The sequence below is a fragment of the Dipodomys ordii genome, unplaced genomic scaffold (assembly GCF_000151885.1).
Source record: "Dipodomys ordii isolate 6190 unplaced genomic scaffold, Dord_2.0 Scaffold128, whole genome shotgun sequence".
NCBI lineage: Eukaryota > Metazoa > Chordata > Mammalia > Rodentia > Heteromyidae > Dipodomys > Dipodomys ordii.
The window spans coordinates 1,274,909-1,288,659 of NW_012267344.1; the positions used below are offsets into that span (position 1 = coordinate 1,274,909).

Consider the following 13,751-nt stretch of genomic DNA (forward strand, 5'->3'; position numbering starts at 1 on the left):
CGATTCCTTAGCACCACATAAGAAAAAAGCCGGAAGTGGCGCTGTGGCTCAAGTGGTAGGGCACTAGCCTTGAGCTGAGGAGCTGAGGGACAGTGTTCAGGCCCAGAGTTCAGGCCCCATAACTGGACCAAAAAAAAAAAAAACTGTGTGGTCTGAGAAGTATTAGAAATCAACAAAGCAAGTAATTCCCTGGCATCACAAAATCAGATGCCTGTGTGGCAACTCAAGCCTTAAATTAAAGAACATTATTTGCTATCTACAAAAGTTCTGTAAGTGATGTTCTTTATTCAACATTGGCTGTGTAAGGGAGTAATTTTCACCCTGAATATGATAAAATAGGAGATCAGTTCTCAAAAGTATGCAATATTATTCAAGTGGAAAAGTGAAAGTTTTTTTGTGTTATAGAGCAATGATTAACTATTTTTAAGAAACAGAATCCACTTTGAAATTAAATCTTACATAGAATCAGGGAAAAGTTGTCTCCAGGGGCTGGGAAGGTGGCTCAGTGGTAGAGCACTTGCCTTGCATGCATGAAGCCCTGGGTTTGATTCCTCAGCACCACATAAACAGAAAAGCCGAAAGTGGTGCTGTGGCAAGTGGTAGAGTGCTAGCCTTGAGGTAAAGAGCTGAGGAACAGTGCCCAGGCCCAGAGTTCAGGCCCCATGACCGACCAAAAAAAAAAAAAAAGGTGTCTCCAGAGCTGCTTCTTGGTTTCTTTTTTTCCCCCCAACATTCTCTGTTTATATATTTTTTTATTTTTATTTTTTTTTGTCGGACATGGGGCCAGAACTCTGGGGCCTGGGCTCTGTCCCTCAGCTCTTCAACTCAAGGCTAGTGTTCTACCACTTGAGCCACAGCACCACTTCTGGCTTTTTCTGCTTATGTGGTGCTAAGGAAGCGAACCCAGGGCCTCATGCATGCGAGGCAAGCACTCTACCACTGAGCCACCTTCCCAGCCCTCTAGGTTTCTTGAAGTTCTTGAAGCTCTAAAGCCTAAAAGACATTTTTTCTGAGGCTGGGAAGGTGACTTCATGGTAGAGTGTTTGCCTTGCAAGCATGAGGCCTTGCGTTTGAGTCCTCAGCACCACATAAGCAGAAAAAGCCGGAAGTGGTGCTGTGGGGCTCAGGTGGTAAAGCGCTAACCTTGAGCTGAAGAACTGAGAGACAGTGCCCAAGCCCAGAGTTCAGGCCCCAGGACCAACCAAAAAATAGTAATAAAAAAATTAAAAAATGACAGCTTAAAACAATTTTTAGCCTTTATTCAATCTCTAAGCTGTACTTAAAGGTGAACTGAATGAATTGTTACTTACCTCATTTTCTTCTTCTCTATTTCCATTCATCCAAGAAAACATGCAAAAGAAAAAAAAAGAAATAAATACTAAGAACAGATTGAAATCAAAGTTGTTTATGTTAAAGCAAGGTATTTGGTTCCTACAAGTATATTCTACATGAACTATCAGTTCTTTCATAGCCTGTGCATTTAGTTTACACAGATTCTTATTGAAGATAATGTACTGCCCCATGCTAAGTGCTACAGTTGGAAGGTGAATAAAGCAGAATCGCTGCCCTGAGGAGCTTAGTTTCCTGTAAACTTCAAAATGTAATTGTTAACAAAAGTTAATTCCAACACAAAAACACAAAGAAATATGTACAGTGTAGCAGCAAGGAGGAAAGTAAGTGGCTCAATTCAGTGGGAGGATAGATTCAAAGTAGATTGCAAAGAGAAATAGGAAGCTACCCATGGAAATGAACTGGTGACCCAGAGAGGTAGGGTCTTTTTTTTTTTGGAGGGAGGGGGCCTTGTATTCAGAGCCTGGACACTCTCCCTAAGCTTCTTTTGCTCAAGGTTATCACTTTAGCCAAAGCTCCACTCCACCTTTTTTGGTAATAAACCGGAGATAAGAGTCTCAAGGACTTTTCCTGCCTGGGCTGGCTTCAAAACAGGATTCTCTTATAGACTAAGATAATGACAATTTGCCTTGTGAAGGTTAAACTGTGTAACTTTAAGTAAGTATCACTATCCTACAACTCTGTGAAACTTGTGAAATTTATGTAATCATTTAATCTCAATAAAAATTATTATTTAAAAAAAAACCATGATTCTCAGCTCTCAGCCTCCAGGGTAGCTAGGATTAAAGATGTGAGTCAAGAGCACCCAGCAGATATTTGTTTTCTGAATAACACATTTGTGGGAAAATCCTAAACAAAAGGAGAGCTCAGGTAATCAGATTAAAAAACAATATATACAAGGAAATAGAAAATTCTTGCCCAGCTCTGTAATCCTAGCTACTTAGGAGGCTGAGATCTGAGGATCCCAGTTCAAAGGTGGCGGGATCAGGAAAGTCTATGAGACTCTTATGCCCACCAAAAAGTCCGAAGTTGAGCTGTGGATCAAGTGGTAGAATATCAGCCTTGAGTGAAAAAGCTAAGGGATAGTGCCTTAGCCCAGCGTTTAAGTGCTAATATCAAAACACACATACACACACAAAATATAATTGAACTTATCTCTGTTCACACTTTCAGCAAAGGGACTACTGAACAGTTTAACACCCCCTCCTCCCTGCCCACCATACACACAAAGAAATAAAAATACAACTCTTAATGAGAAATCTGGTCACTCCACCTAAATTTTGGCTTTTTTTTTTCTTCTGACTTCTACCTTACACTGGGGTAACTAGGAATTTTCTTTTCCTTTTTTTCTTCTTCTTCTTTTTTTTTTTAATCCGCTGTGGAGCTTGAACTCTGGGTCCGGGTGCCATCCCTTAGCTCTTCAGCTCAAGGCGAGAGCTCTACCAACTTGAGCCACAGCACCATTTCCGGTTTTCTGGTGGTTCATTGGAGGTAAGAGTGTCACAGACTTTCCTGCATGAGCCATCAACTCCACAAAAGAACTCAGTTATGTTCTAACAGCATTCTAACTGTGAAGAACTCAACATCAGCAAATATATAGAAGAGAAATCTCAAGCAGGATCTGGTATTTCTTTCTACCACCAAACCACTAAATTATCATAGATATGTTAGAACTTACGTCATCAATTTTAAGAATACCCTCCCACACAGCCACACATCATACTATCAACGACGATGTACTTTAATTGACCAAATGTTTTTCCTAGCTGGTTGTGGTGGTGTATGTCTATAATCCTACACTAGGAGGCTAAAGCAAGAGGATCCTGAGTTCCAGGACAGCTTGGAATACAAAGTGATACCCTAGTCTCAAAACTAAAAACCAGAATGTTTTCCTTCATTAATGGTACATAGAATAATCTTTTTAATCTTTCACTTTGTGCTCAAACCCATCTCTTCTCTTTCATAAAAAGCATACCTTCTTCGGTATATTATCTCAGCCTCCTAAATATCTGGGGTGTCTGCCTTACGACAGACCCCCAAACTCCAAGACTGATGGATCAAGGATCAAAAAGCCCAAAGCACTGAATCAAAATAAACCTTCCCTCTAAGTTAATGGTCTCAGGTGTTTGTTACCTGGTTATGACTAACAATGTGACCATGATTATGTATCTCTTCTGTTAATCTGCAGCTGGTACCAGGCCCGAAGAATCTCTGGCAGATAGACTTGTTGCGACTTGTGAACTTTGTTCATCTTTCTAAACCAGGAGCTTAAGGTCTAAAGGCGCTTTTCAACTTTGGACAACCCCACCCCGTGTACACAGCATAACCTACATGGCAGTACTTTCTCATGTTTTTGTGACTTAAGAAAAGCAGTTTTGCTGGGTGCTGGTGGCTCACACCTGTAATCCTAGCTACTCAGGAGGCTGAGATCTGAGGATCATGGTTCAAAGCCAGCCCGGGCAGGAAAGTCTGTGAGACTCTTATCTCCAATAAACCGCTAGAAAAACACAAGTGGCACTGTGGCTCAAGCAGTAGAGCACTCACCTTGAGCTAAAGAGCTGAGGGACAGCACCCAAGCCTCCAGAGTTCAAGTCCCAGGACTGACCAAAAAAAAAGCAGTGTTTTTTTTTAAGGTGCCTCTCCCAACAAAAAGTAAATTACTCACATATATTAATTCTGGTCTCCCTTAAGATATGCATAGAATGACAATGAACCAACTCTTGAGTTTCATGTGGGATTAAAAATTCCTTCTAATGAAGAGTTTATACTACTTAAGACTCATGCTGCAGGGTGCTGGTGGCTCATGCCTGTAATCCTACCTACTCAGGAGGCTAAGATCTGAGGATTGCAGTTCAACGGCAGCCTGGACAGAAAAGTCCCTGAGAATCTTATCTACAAAAAGACAGCAGCACTCTAGTACTGGCAAGGTAAGCAAATAAGCAAGGAAGGAAGGAAGGACAAACCTAGCCAAAAGGACAGCTCTGGATGATCAAAAATGTGAGGCACATTTTTGCATCATCAGGCATCTAATCTCCAAGTATATACATTCACCAGCGCAGAGGAAAGTACCAACACAAGCTAAGGAATCTCCTGAACCCTCCCAGTTGGGCTAGTAAAAGTATGTTAAGATTAATTTTGAAGACCTCTAAGAGAACAAGCAACTCCAGGCAAAATAAAATGATCCACATTGTTTCTGAATGGCAACTACTCTAAATGTTAGTCCTTAACACCAATAAACAGGTTAAGTCTTTAGCTGGGCACCAGTGGCTCATGTCCATTCAACATATCAGTTTAGGAGTACAATGCATCTTGATCAATGTGATCCCTTCCACTGTTTTTCTCCCCCATCATCTCTAACCTCCCTCAGCCCCTCAAGACTTTTTTTTGGGGGGGGTGTCAGTTGTGGGGCTTGAACTCAGGGCCTGGATGCTGTACCTCAGCTCTTCAGCTCAAGGTGAGTGCTCTACCAGTTGAGCCACAGCACCACTTCCAGTTTTCTGGTGGTTCACTGGAGATAAAGAGTCTCATGGACATTCCTGCCAGGGCTAGCTTTGAACCACAATCCTCAGATCTCAGCTTCCTGAGCAACTAGGATTACAGGCATGAGCCACTGGTGCCTGGCTAAGATATTTTGTCACAAAATTCACCTCTTTACGATAATTATATTTTCAGTACAAAAGCAGTACCATCAAATGTGTAGCTATGTTTGAGTTGGAAAAAAAGCAATCAATTCATGGAAGTCCTATCTTTTACTTGTCAGTAGAGAAAAAGAATCTTTGGCTTTCTAGCAGTGATAATCTCTTCACAAGAATACTGTCTGGTACTCGGGGCTGGAGACTCACGTCTGTCATCCCAGCTTCTCAGGAGGCTGAGATCTGAGGATCACAGTTCGAAGCCAGCCTGGGCAGAAAAGGCTGGAGGCTTTCATTTCCAATTAACAACCTAAAAACCAGAAGTGGAGCTACAGGCTCAAGTGGTAGAGCACTAGTCTTGATCAAAAAAAGTTCCGGGACAGAGCTCCAAAGCCCTGAGTTCAAGCCCTTTTACTGTTTTGTTTTGTTTTTAAGACTATTTCCTGTCTTTCATCCCTTTCCAGAAGAGGGAAGAAGGAAACCCAAGAGGAACCTCAATTACTACTTTCTGGGTGTGAAATGTCCAGGGTGCCATAAAATGACTATGGTCTTTACCCATGTACACACAGTTAGTTTTGTGTATTGTTCATTCCCGGGTTCCCCAGAGTACAGGAGGAAGAGCAAAGGCTATAGAAAGATTGTTCTTCAGAAAGAAGCAATACTAAAAGCACTCTGAATCAAGATGAATGGGAAACCATCCCCATAAACACATTTTGGATTTACAAAAAAGAATACTGTCTATGATCAAGAACAGGATAAATAGAATTTCGTACAATGGGTTTGTACAGCCATTCGTCAGTTTATAAAAATATTTGTTCTGGCCGGGCGCTGGTGGCTCACGCCTGTAATCCTAGCTACTCAGGAGGCTGAGATCTGAGGATCGCCGTTCAAGAGCAGCCAGGGCAGGAAAGTCCGGGAGACTCTTATCTCCAATAAACCACTAGGAAAACAGGGAGTGGCGCTGTGGCTCAAGTGGTAGAGTTCGTGCTTTGAGCTGAAGAGTGCAGGGACAGCGCCCAAGCCCAGAGTTCAAGTCCCACAACCGACCAAAAAAAAATTGTTCTATATTCATATAAAACTCAAAAAAAATGTAGACCTGGCCATCATCTACCCACTAAAACACAATATGTAATTAACTATCTACCAAGAGACCAAATATCAGACAAGAGGACTTAAAATGAAAGTCTGAACATGGGTTCACAAAGAGAGAATGAGAAAGCAAATATTGATGATTACTTACTATATAACCCTCTCTAAAAGAGAAGTTCCAACTATACTTGGTAAGGAAGTTGGCAGAAGAGCTATAGTTAGCAAACACCCCTTGCTCAAGAGCCTTGTTACCTAGAGCAGTGCTGCTAGTAAGAAACCTGCTAGTCACAATCATTTGCTTATCAACACCCACACCATCTCATGATTATTTTCACTAGCAACATGTTAGCTAGCATGTGACAGAAAACGCTTCTAAAAGAAAAGGCATCTACAGGTGATTCAGGCCAATCTTATACCTCTGTTTAAACGATCAATTTATCGGCCTGGTACAATGGTTCCTACCTGTAATTTTAGCTACTTGCTAAAAGTAGCAATCTGGAAGGCAAACAGTTTGAGGCCAATCTAGTCAAAAAGTGAGCAAGATCCCACCCCACCTCAAGAATGAGGTATAAACCTAGAATTCCAGCCTTGCAGGAAATGTAGATAGGATTGTGCTCCATGGCCAATCAGGTCAAAAAGAGTGAGATCATATCTGAAAAATAACCTTGGAGCAAAAAGGACTGGAAGTGTGATTCAAGTGGTAGAGTACTTGCCTAGCAAGTGCTAAGTTCAAACTCAAGCATGTACTGCTGAAATAAATGAACAAATAAGCAATTTATTTTCTCAGTTGCAAAAGACGCTAACATGCCAATTAGCCTCACCAAAATAAATGAAAAGATTACCAAATTAGGAATGAAATATCAAAGCTAAGGGACTCAAGTCAACCTTTTTTTTATTTTGTGATACTTTTTTTTTGGGGGGGTCTGGTCGTGGGGCCTGAACTCTGGGCCTGGGCGCTGTCCCTCAGCTCTTCAGCTCAAGGCTAGCGTTCTACCACTTGAGCCACAGCGCCACTTTCCAGCTTTTTTCTTTTTGCTTATGTGGTGCTGAGGAATCGAACTCAGGGCCTCAGGCGTGCAAGGCAAGTACTCTACCACTGAGCCATCTTCCCAGCTCCCCCTTTTTTTAATTTTACTTTTATTTATTTATTTTGGGTCCGGTCGTGGGGCCTGAACTCTGGGCCTGGGCACTGTCCTTCAGCTCTTCAGCTCAAGGCTGGCACTCTTCCACTTGAGCCACAGCGCCACTTTCCAGTATTTTTCTTTTTGCTTATGTGGTGCTAAGGAACAGAACCCAGGGCCTTAGGCATGCAAGGCAACCGCTCTACCACTGAGCCACCTTCCCAGCCCTCAAGTCAACCTTTTATTAATGTATGACAACCAAAAACTGTACAAGTAACTGTCTCTTCATTTGAATTCATAAAAGTAGGATTCCAGGGGGCTGGGAAGTGGTAGAGTGCTCACCTTGAGCAAAAGAAGCTCAAGGACAGTGCCCAGGACCTGAGGTCAAGCACCAGGACTGGCAGAAAACAAAAACAAAAAAAAACATTTTAAAAAACACAGTAGAATTCCAAATATAAAGTTGAATTGACAAACCAACACAAAATCTGAAGTCAAAATTCAGCTTAAGACAAAATATTTTCATGGGATTGTCCCTCCTTCATATGCCTCCAGTTTTGTTTTTTCTGTCAGTTGTAGGGCTTGAACCCTGGGCCTGGGCACTGTCCCTCAGCGCTTCAGCTCAAGACGAGCGCTCTATCACTTGAGCCACAGAGCCATATCCAGTTTTCTGGTAGTTAACTGGAGATCAGAGTCTCATGGACTTTACTGCCCAAGCTGGCTTTGAACTGCGATCCTCAGATCTCAGCTTCCTGAGTAGCTAGGATGACAGGCATGAGCCCACAGTTTTCTCTTTAAGCTAAAGGAATTAATCAAGTAGAGCAGAAATAAATTTACTGTCATTAAACATAATCCATGAGTATCACACAGAACAAGTAGAAATAAATATAGCATGAAAACAAACTTCAGCTGGGTGCTGGTGGTTTTATCTCAGTTAAGCACTAAAAATCCAGAAGTGTTGCTGTTGCTCAAGTGGTAGAGCACTAGCCCTGAGCACAAAGAGGCTCTGGGACTGTGCCCAGGCTCTGAGTTCAAGCCTCACAACTGACAAAAACAAAAATACTTCAGAGGTGGATGTAGTAGTAGCACAGTACAGTATTTTAGGACAGCAGAGGCAGGACCACTGTGACTTTAAGGTTAGGATGACCTACATAGTGAGATCCTTTCAGTTAAAAACAAAAACAAAAATGAACTACAATGACTCTAAACAAATCAAAACACCATCATGAATAACCAGATTTTGCAAGAAGACACTTACATACACCAAATATGTCCTAGGGCCCCACTAAGTTATTTAATATAGTCAAGGCACCCATGGCTCATGCCTGTCATCCTAGCTGCTCAGGAGGCTGAGATCTGAGGATCACAGTTCAAAAGCCAGACCAGGCAGGAAAGGCTGTGAGACTCATAACCAATAAACCACCAGAAAACCAGAAGTGGAGCTGTGGCTCACAGTGGCACAGTCCTAGCCTTGAGCACAAAAGCTCAGGGACAGTGCCCAGACGCTGAGTTCTAACCCCATGACCATGACTATGACCACCACCACTACCACCACCACCAAGCAGGAAAATCAGTTATTCAGCAAGCTTGAAATCTTAAAAAATTTCCTTAGCCAGGTACAGGGGCTCAAACCTGTAATCCTACATACTTGGGAGGTGGAGAATGGGGAAAGATAAGTTTGAGGCCAGCCTGGCCATAAAAGTTGGCGCAACTCCATTCTTACTGGATGATAGATACCACTGCCTGTCATCACAATTGGGAGAATGGTGGCAAGGCTAGAGACAGCGATGGACATGTCATCCCAGTGATAAAGAGAAACACGAATGAGGAAGATGGCAGCCCAGACCGGCCCAAGCATTAAGACTCTACCTCAAAAATAACAAGGCTAACTGGGCAGCTAATGCCTAGCTACTCAGAAAAGTTGAGACCTGAGGATCATGGTTCGAAGTAAGAGCAGGGCAGGAAAGTCCACTTAAGCACCAGAAAACTGGAAATAAAGCTGTGACTCAAGTGGTGCTAGCCTTTACAAAAGCTCAGACAGTGCTCAGGTCCTGAGTTCAAGCCCCATGACTGCAGGGACAAGGGGTGGGGGCAGGAAAAAAAAAGAAAACAAGGCTGGGGTACTGGTGGTTCCCATCTAGTATCCTAGCTACTCAGAAGGTTGAGATCTGAGAATCCAGGTTCCAAGCCAGCCTTCACAGACAAATCTGAAAGACTCATCTCCAATTAACCAGCAAAAAAGCCCAAACCAGAGGTGTGGCTTAAGTAATAGAGCGTCAGCCTTGAGCTGAGAAATCTAATGGAGAACAGAGCTAAAAAGGCCCCGAGTTCAAGCTCCACAGTACTAGCACAGAAATAAAAATAACCAAGGCAAAGGGTGGAGTAACATAAACGGTAGAACACCTGCTTAGCAAGCCTTGAGTTCAAATCACACATAAGATTTTTAAAAAGGATTCTTTAAAAAAAAATTTTTTAAGAGGGGCTGGGAAGGTGGCTTAGTGACAGTACTTGCCAAGCATGCATGAAGTTCTGGATGTGATGCTTCAGTACCACATACACAGAAAAAGCCAAAAATGGCACTGTGGCTCAGGTGGTAGAGTGTCAGCCTTGAGCAAAAGAGCTCAGGGACAGTGCCTGAGTTCAAATCCCAGGACTGGCAAAAAAAAAAAAATTATAAAGAGTAGTGGTGCACATCTGCAATCCCAGTACTCAAAAGAAGCTGAGGTAGGAGGATCTCAAGTTTGCAGCCAGCTTGGACACAGTCCCTGTCTTAAAAAAAAAAAAAGTACTTAAATGTTTAAAAAAAAAGGAATCAATTACATCAATTTGAATGAAAAGTGGCAGAAAAGATCTAGGAACACCACTGTTTAACTAAGGAAACTAGAATATGAGTTTTTTAGAAAAATAATCTCAGTGCACATAAAATAAGACTTGGCAATTTCTTAGAAAAACACAACTGTATCAATAGCTGTTCAATACTTTTCCAAAGACATAGTGTGTGTTAATAAAAGGGACATCAGTGGCTTCCACCTTTAGTGCTATTCAGGAGTAATATCTGAGGATCAAGGTTCAAAGCTAGCCTGGCCAGGAAAATCGAGAGACTCATCTCCAATTAACCACCAAAAAAGCAATAAATAGAGCTGCAGCTCAAGTGGTAGAACACTAAGGAAGGACAGCTCACAGGCCCTGAGTTCAAGCTCCAGAACTGGCACCAAAAGAAAAAAAAAATCTTTTTTCAACAACCTAGAATAGTAGGATATACCTGTAGGCCCAGTGATTCAGGGGACTGAAGCGGGATCACTTGAGATTAAAGACCTTGTCTCAAAATGTCTTTGCCAGGAGTTGGTGGCTCACGCTTGTAATCCTATCGACTTAGGAAGCTGAGATCTGAGGATCACGGTTCAAAGCCAGCCTGGGCAGGAAAGTCGATGAGACTCTCAACTCCAATGAACCACCAGAAAGCTGGAAGGAGAGCTGTGGCATAAAGTGGTAGTGCGCTAGCCTTGAGCACAAAAGCTCAGGGACAGGGCCTTGGCCTTGAGTTCAAGCCCTACAACCAACAACAAAAAAGAAAAGTCTTTAACTCCCATTTCTGAAACAGGAGCAGGAAGTGTTTCTTTTTTCTATTTCTCCCTACTTTTAACCCTGTTTTATTATAAAATATCCTTGCTAAAACTTACAGAACAGCCAAGTCTTTCGAGTGGTTCTGTAAGGCTCTATGAAATCTGCACCCCAACTCCCACTGTGACCCACTTTACTACCGTTCTTTCTTTCTTATGAATCTCATTCTAGCAATATTGGGAAGAACTCACTGGTCTGCACCAGGAGGGCCTCCCCGCCCTCCCCCCCCCCCACACACACACCTTGGGACCATTCTCTCTGCTTGAAATACTCATCCTTGATGTTAGCACAGTGCACTTCCTCTTAAGTCTGCCTAAATAAATAGTACTCTCCCAAGGAGAATGACCACCCCACCCCACCCCACCTTATAATGCAGCCTCTTCCTCAACAATTCTGCATTACCCTTACCACAAGCTATGCCATTCTCCTTCCGTGGCACTTACCTTGGAATACTGATTGCACTATTTCTCGCCCTTCATTAGGATGTACACTCAGCAAGGGCAAAATGTGGCTTTATATACTGGTCAACCCTACTGTACCCATGTTTAGCACACACATGCAAATGTTAAAAAAAAAAAAAAAGCACCACTTCTTACCACTGTTCAACTACTTGCTCATTTCCCTCAGGAGGGAGTCTTGAAGGGTCTGACTATATGCAATTTACAGCGCCCTCAACACCTGTCTCTGGTCTGCAACGGACACCTGAAGAACAGATGCTTAAGTGATTACAACCATCTTCACCGGAAAGGCAATTTTCTCTACGCTGCAAGCCAGGAATCAGACCTGTGTCTGATGAAGAGTGAATGTGAGACAAACACAGGATATTAGGCCCTAATAGTGCAGCTCTAAAGTGATTTTTTTTTCACCTCAACTACTTTAATATGTCTAAGAATGGTTGGTTTCAAACCACCCTAAGCCTAAAAGGCACACTTGGTCCCTCCCTTTACCATCAGGATGCCCATGCCCCTCCCTTCACCACTTAAGGCAATCTCCTGGTTATTTATTTATGCATTTATTTTTGTCGGTCGTGGGGCTTGAACTCTGGGCCTGGGCGCTGTCCCTTAGCTCTTCAGCTCAAGGCTAGCGCCCCACCACTTGAGGCACAGCGCCACTTACAGCTTTTCTTTTCTGCTTATGTGGTGATGAGGAATCGAACCCAGGACCTCATGCATGTCAAGCAAGCACTCTACCACTGAGCCAACTTCCCAGCCCCAACCTCATGGTTTTAGGTTGACTTAAATCCTAGTCCTTAATTTCCCCCTGATGACCCACCCCCTCAACTTAAAGCACTTGCAAGTGCTTTAAGCAATGCCAAGTGTTTTCAAGCATTATCTCCTTCAATCCTTCAAACAGCACTGGTAAGCTGCTGCTGCTGCCAATTAGGATGTAACTATTTCCAAAAAGAAAAAGAAAAAAAAATCCATGCCCAAGAGAGATGAAATCACTTGTCCAAGGTTAAACTAGTTTTTAAATCAAAGTCTGCCTGACTCTAAAAATCCCAATTTATCTAGATTTTGTGCTTCCTTTCCCCTGCATACTTATACATATTTCTTCCTCGTAGTACGTATGTCACTTTACTTCTCATTTTCCTTAAGTAAAACAGATGATACTGTCCAGGAGCGCTAACAAGCCTTCCTTTGGTTCTTAGGAGTATTACGAAAGAAGACATTTTATAATTCCCTACAGGTCCCATACAAGTTAATAAAAAGGAAGAAAGATATGTATCAAAACTTGCTTAGCACTACTAGAAACCCAAAACTACTAAAAGCCACAAAAGCATTAAAAATAAAGATTCCAAGACCTGTGTAAAACATTTTTTATTCCTTTCTCATTCGAGCCCACCAAAGATGCACTTGAGTCCACTTTCCTGCACATATGAAAATTTGTTTTTTCCCCTAAGAAAGAAGTGAAAGGACCTCACCAAACTGGTAAGAGGAACTGAGAACAGGCACTTTCCCATTCAAGGGCTGGTTACTTTGCACTGACTAAGTGCTCAATTGGCATTTACTGACTCATGAAACACAAGTTTTTTTGAGGTTTTTCAAGTCTCCAGCCAAAACCCTGCAACATGAGCTTTGCTACTAGACTTGATTTTGCAGTCAATCCGCTTAGTCAAAATAATGTTAACCCATGGTAAAGGGCACATGAAAGGAAACCGCCATATTGAGTTCGCTTACTATGCCAAGAGATGGATTGTGTTTTAGAAAAGCAACATTAATGATTTCTGGGTGTTCAGAGATGAGCAACAGCCCAACAGAAAATCCTTCTACCTCACATGCAAACCTAAGAGTTACCAAGGAAAAGCCAGAGGAGGTGAAAAGATTTAGCAAAGTGTTACCAAAAAAAAAAAAAGGGGGGGGTAGGGAGGATAAAATGTGTCAAAAGAGCAATAGCTCTTTGATCATTTGGGTCCTCAAAGTTTGACAGTTCTACCACCAGCACTGTCCCACCATCAACAATTAACTTTGATTAAAACTTCCAAACACCAACAAGTGGGTCTTCCTTGGAGTGGAAGTTTCCCAAGCTATCAGATGTGGAGAGCAGATGTGAAAATGTCTGAAACTGAAAACAACATCATTCACAGCAACAACAGTAAAACCTACTGGGGCAAAGGACTCTTATTTCGGTTTTGGAGAACACTTGTCTTCTTTAGGGAATTCCAAAACTGAGTCTTCACAAGGAATAAAACAAAAAAAATCAAAAACCAAAAAAAAAAAAAAAAGCCATCCGTTTAGGTGAAGAGCTTCCAACTAACCAAGGAAAACAGTGCCTGGAAAGTGTGCAAAAAAGGGAAAACAGTGCCTGGAAAGTGTGCAAAACAACCAAGGAAAACAGTGCCTGGAAAGGGTGCAAAACAATTAACCAAGGAAAACTGCCTGGAAAGTGTGCAAAAAAAAATTAACCAAGGAAAACAGTGCCTGGAAAGTGTGCAAAAAAAAAA

At 42.2% G+C, this 13,751-nt stretch overlaps 1 protein-coding gene across 1 annotated transcript in view; it reads right to left on the reverse strand.

Annotated features, from left to right (window-relative positions):
• The window catches only part of Setd2 (SET domain containing 2), a 56,450-nt gene extending 55,110 nt beyond the window's left edge, over positions 1-1,340 (reverse strand). Inside the window, exon 1 of the mRNA XM_013030225.1 lies at positions 1,311-1,340. Coding sequence (XP_012885679.1) covers positions 1,311-1,340 — 30 coding nt within the window. The remainder of the gene's footprint in view (positions 1-1,310) is intronic.
• Positions 1,341-13,751: the final 12,411 nt, after the last annotated feature.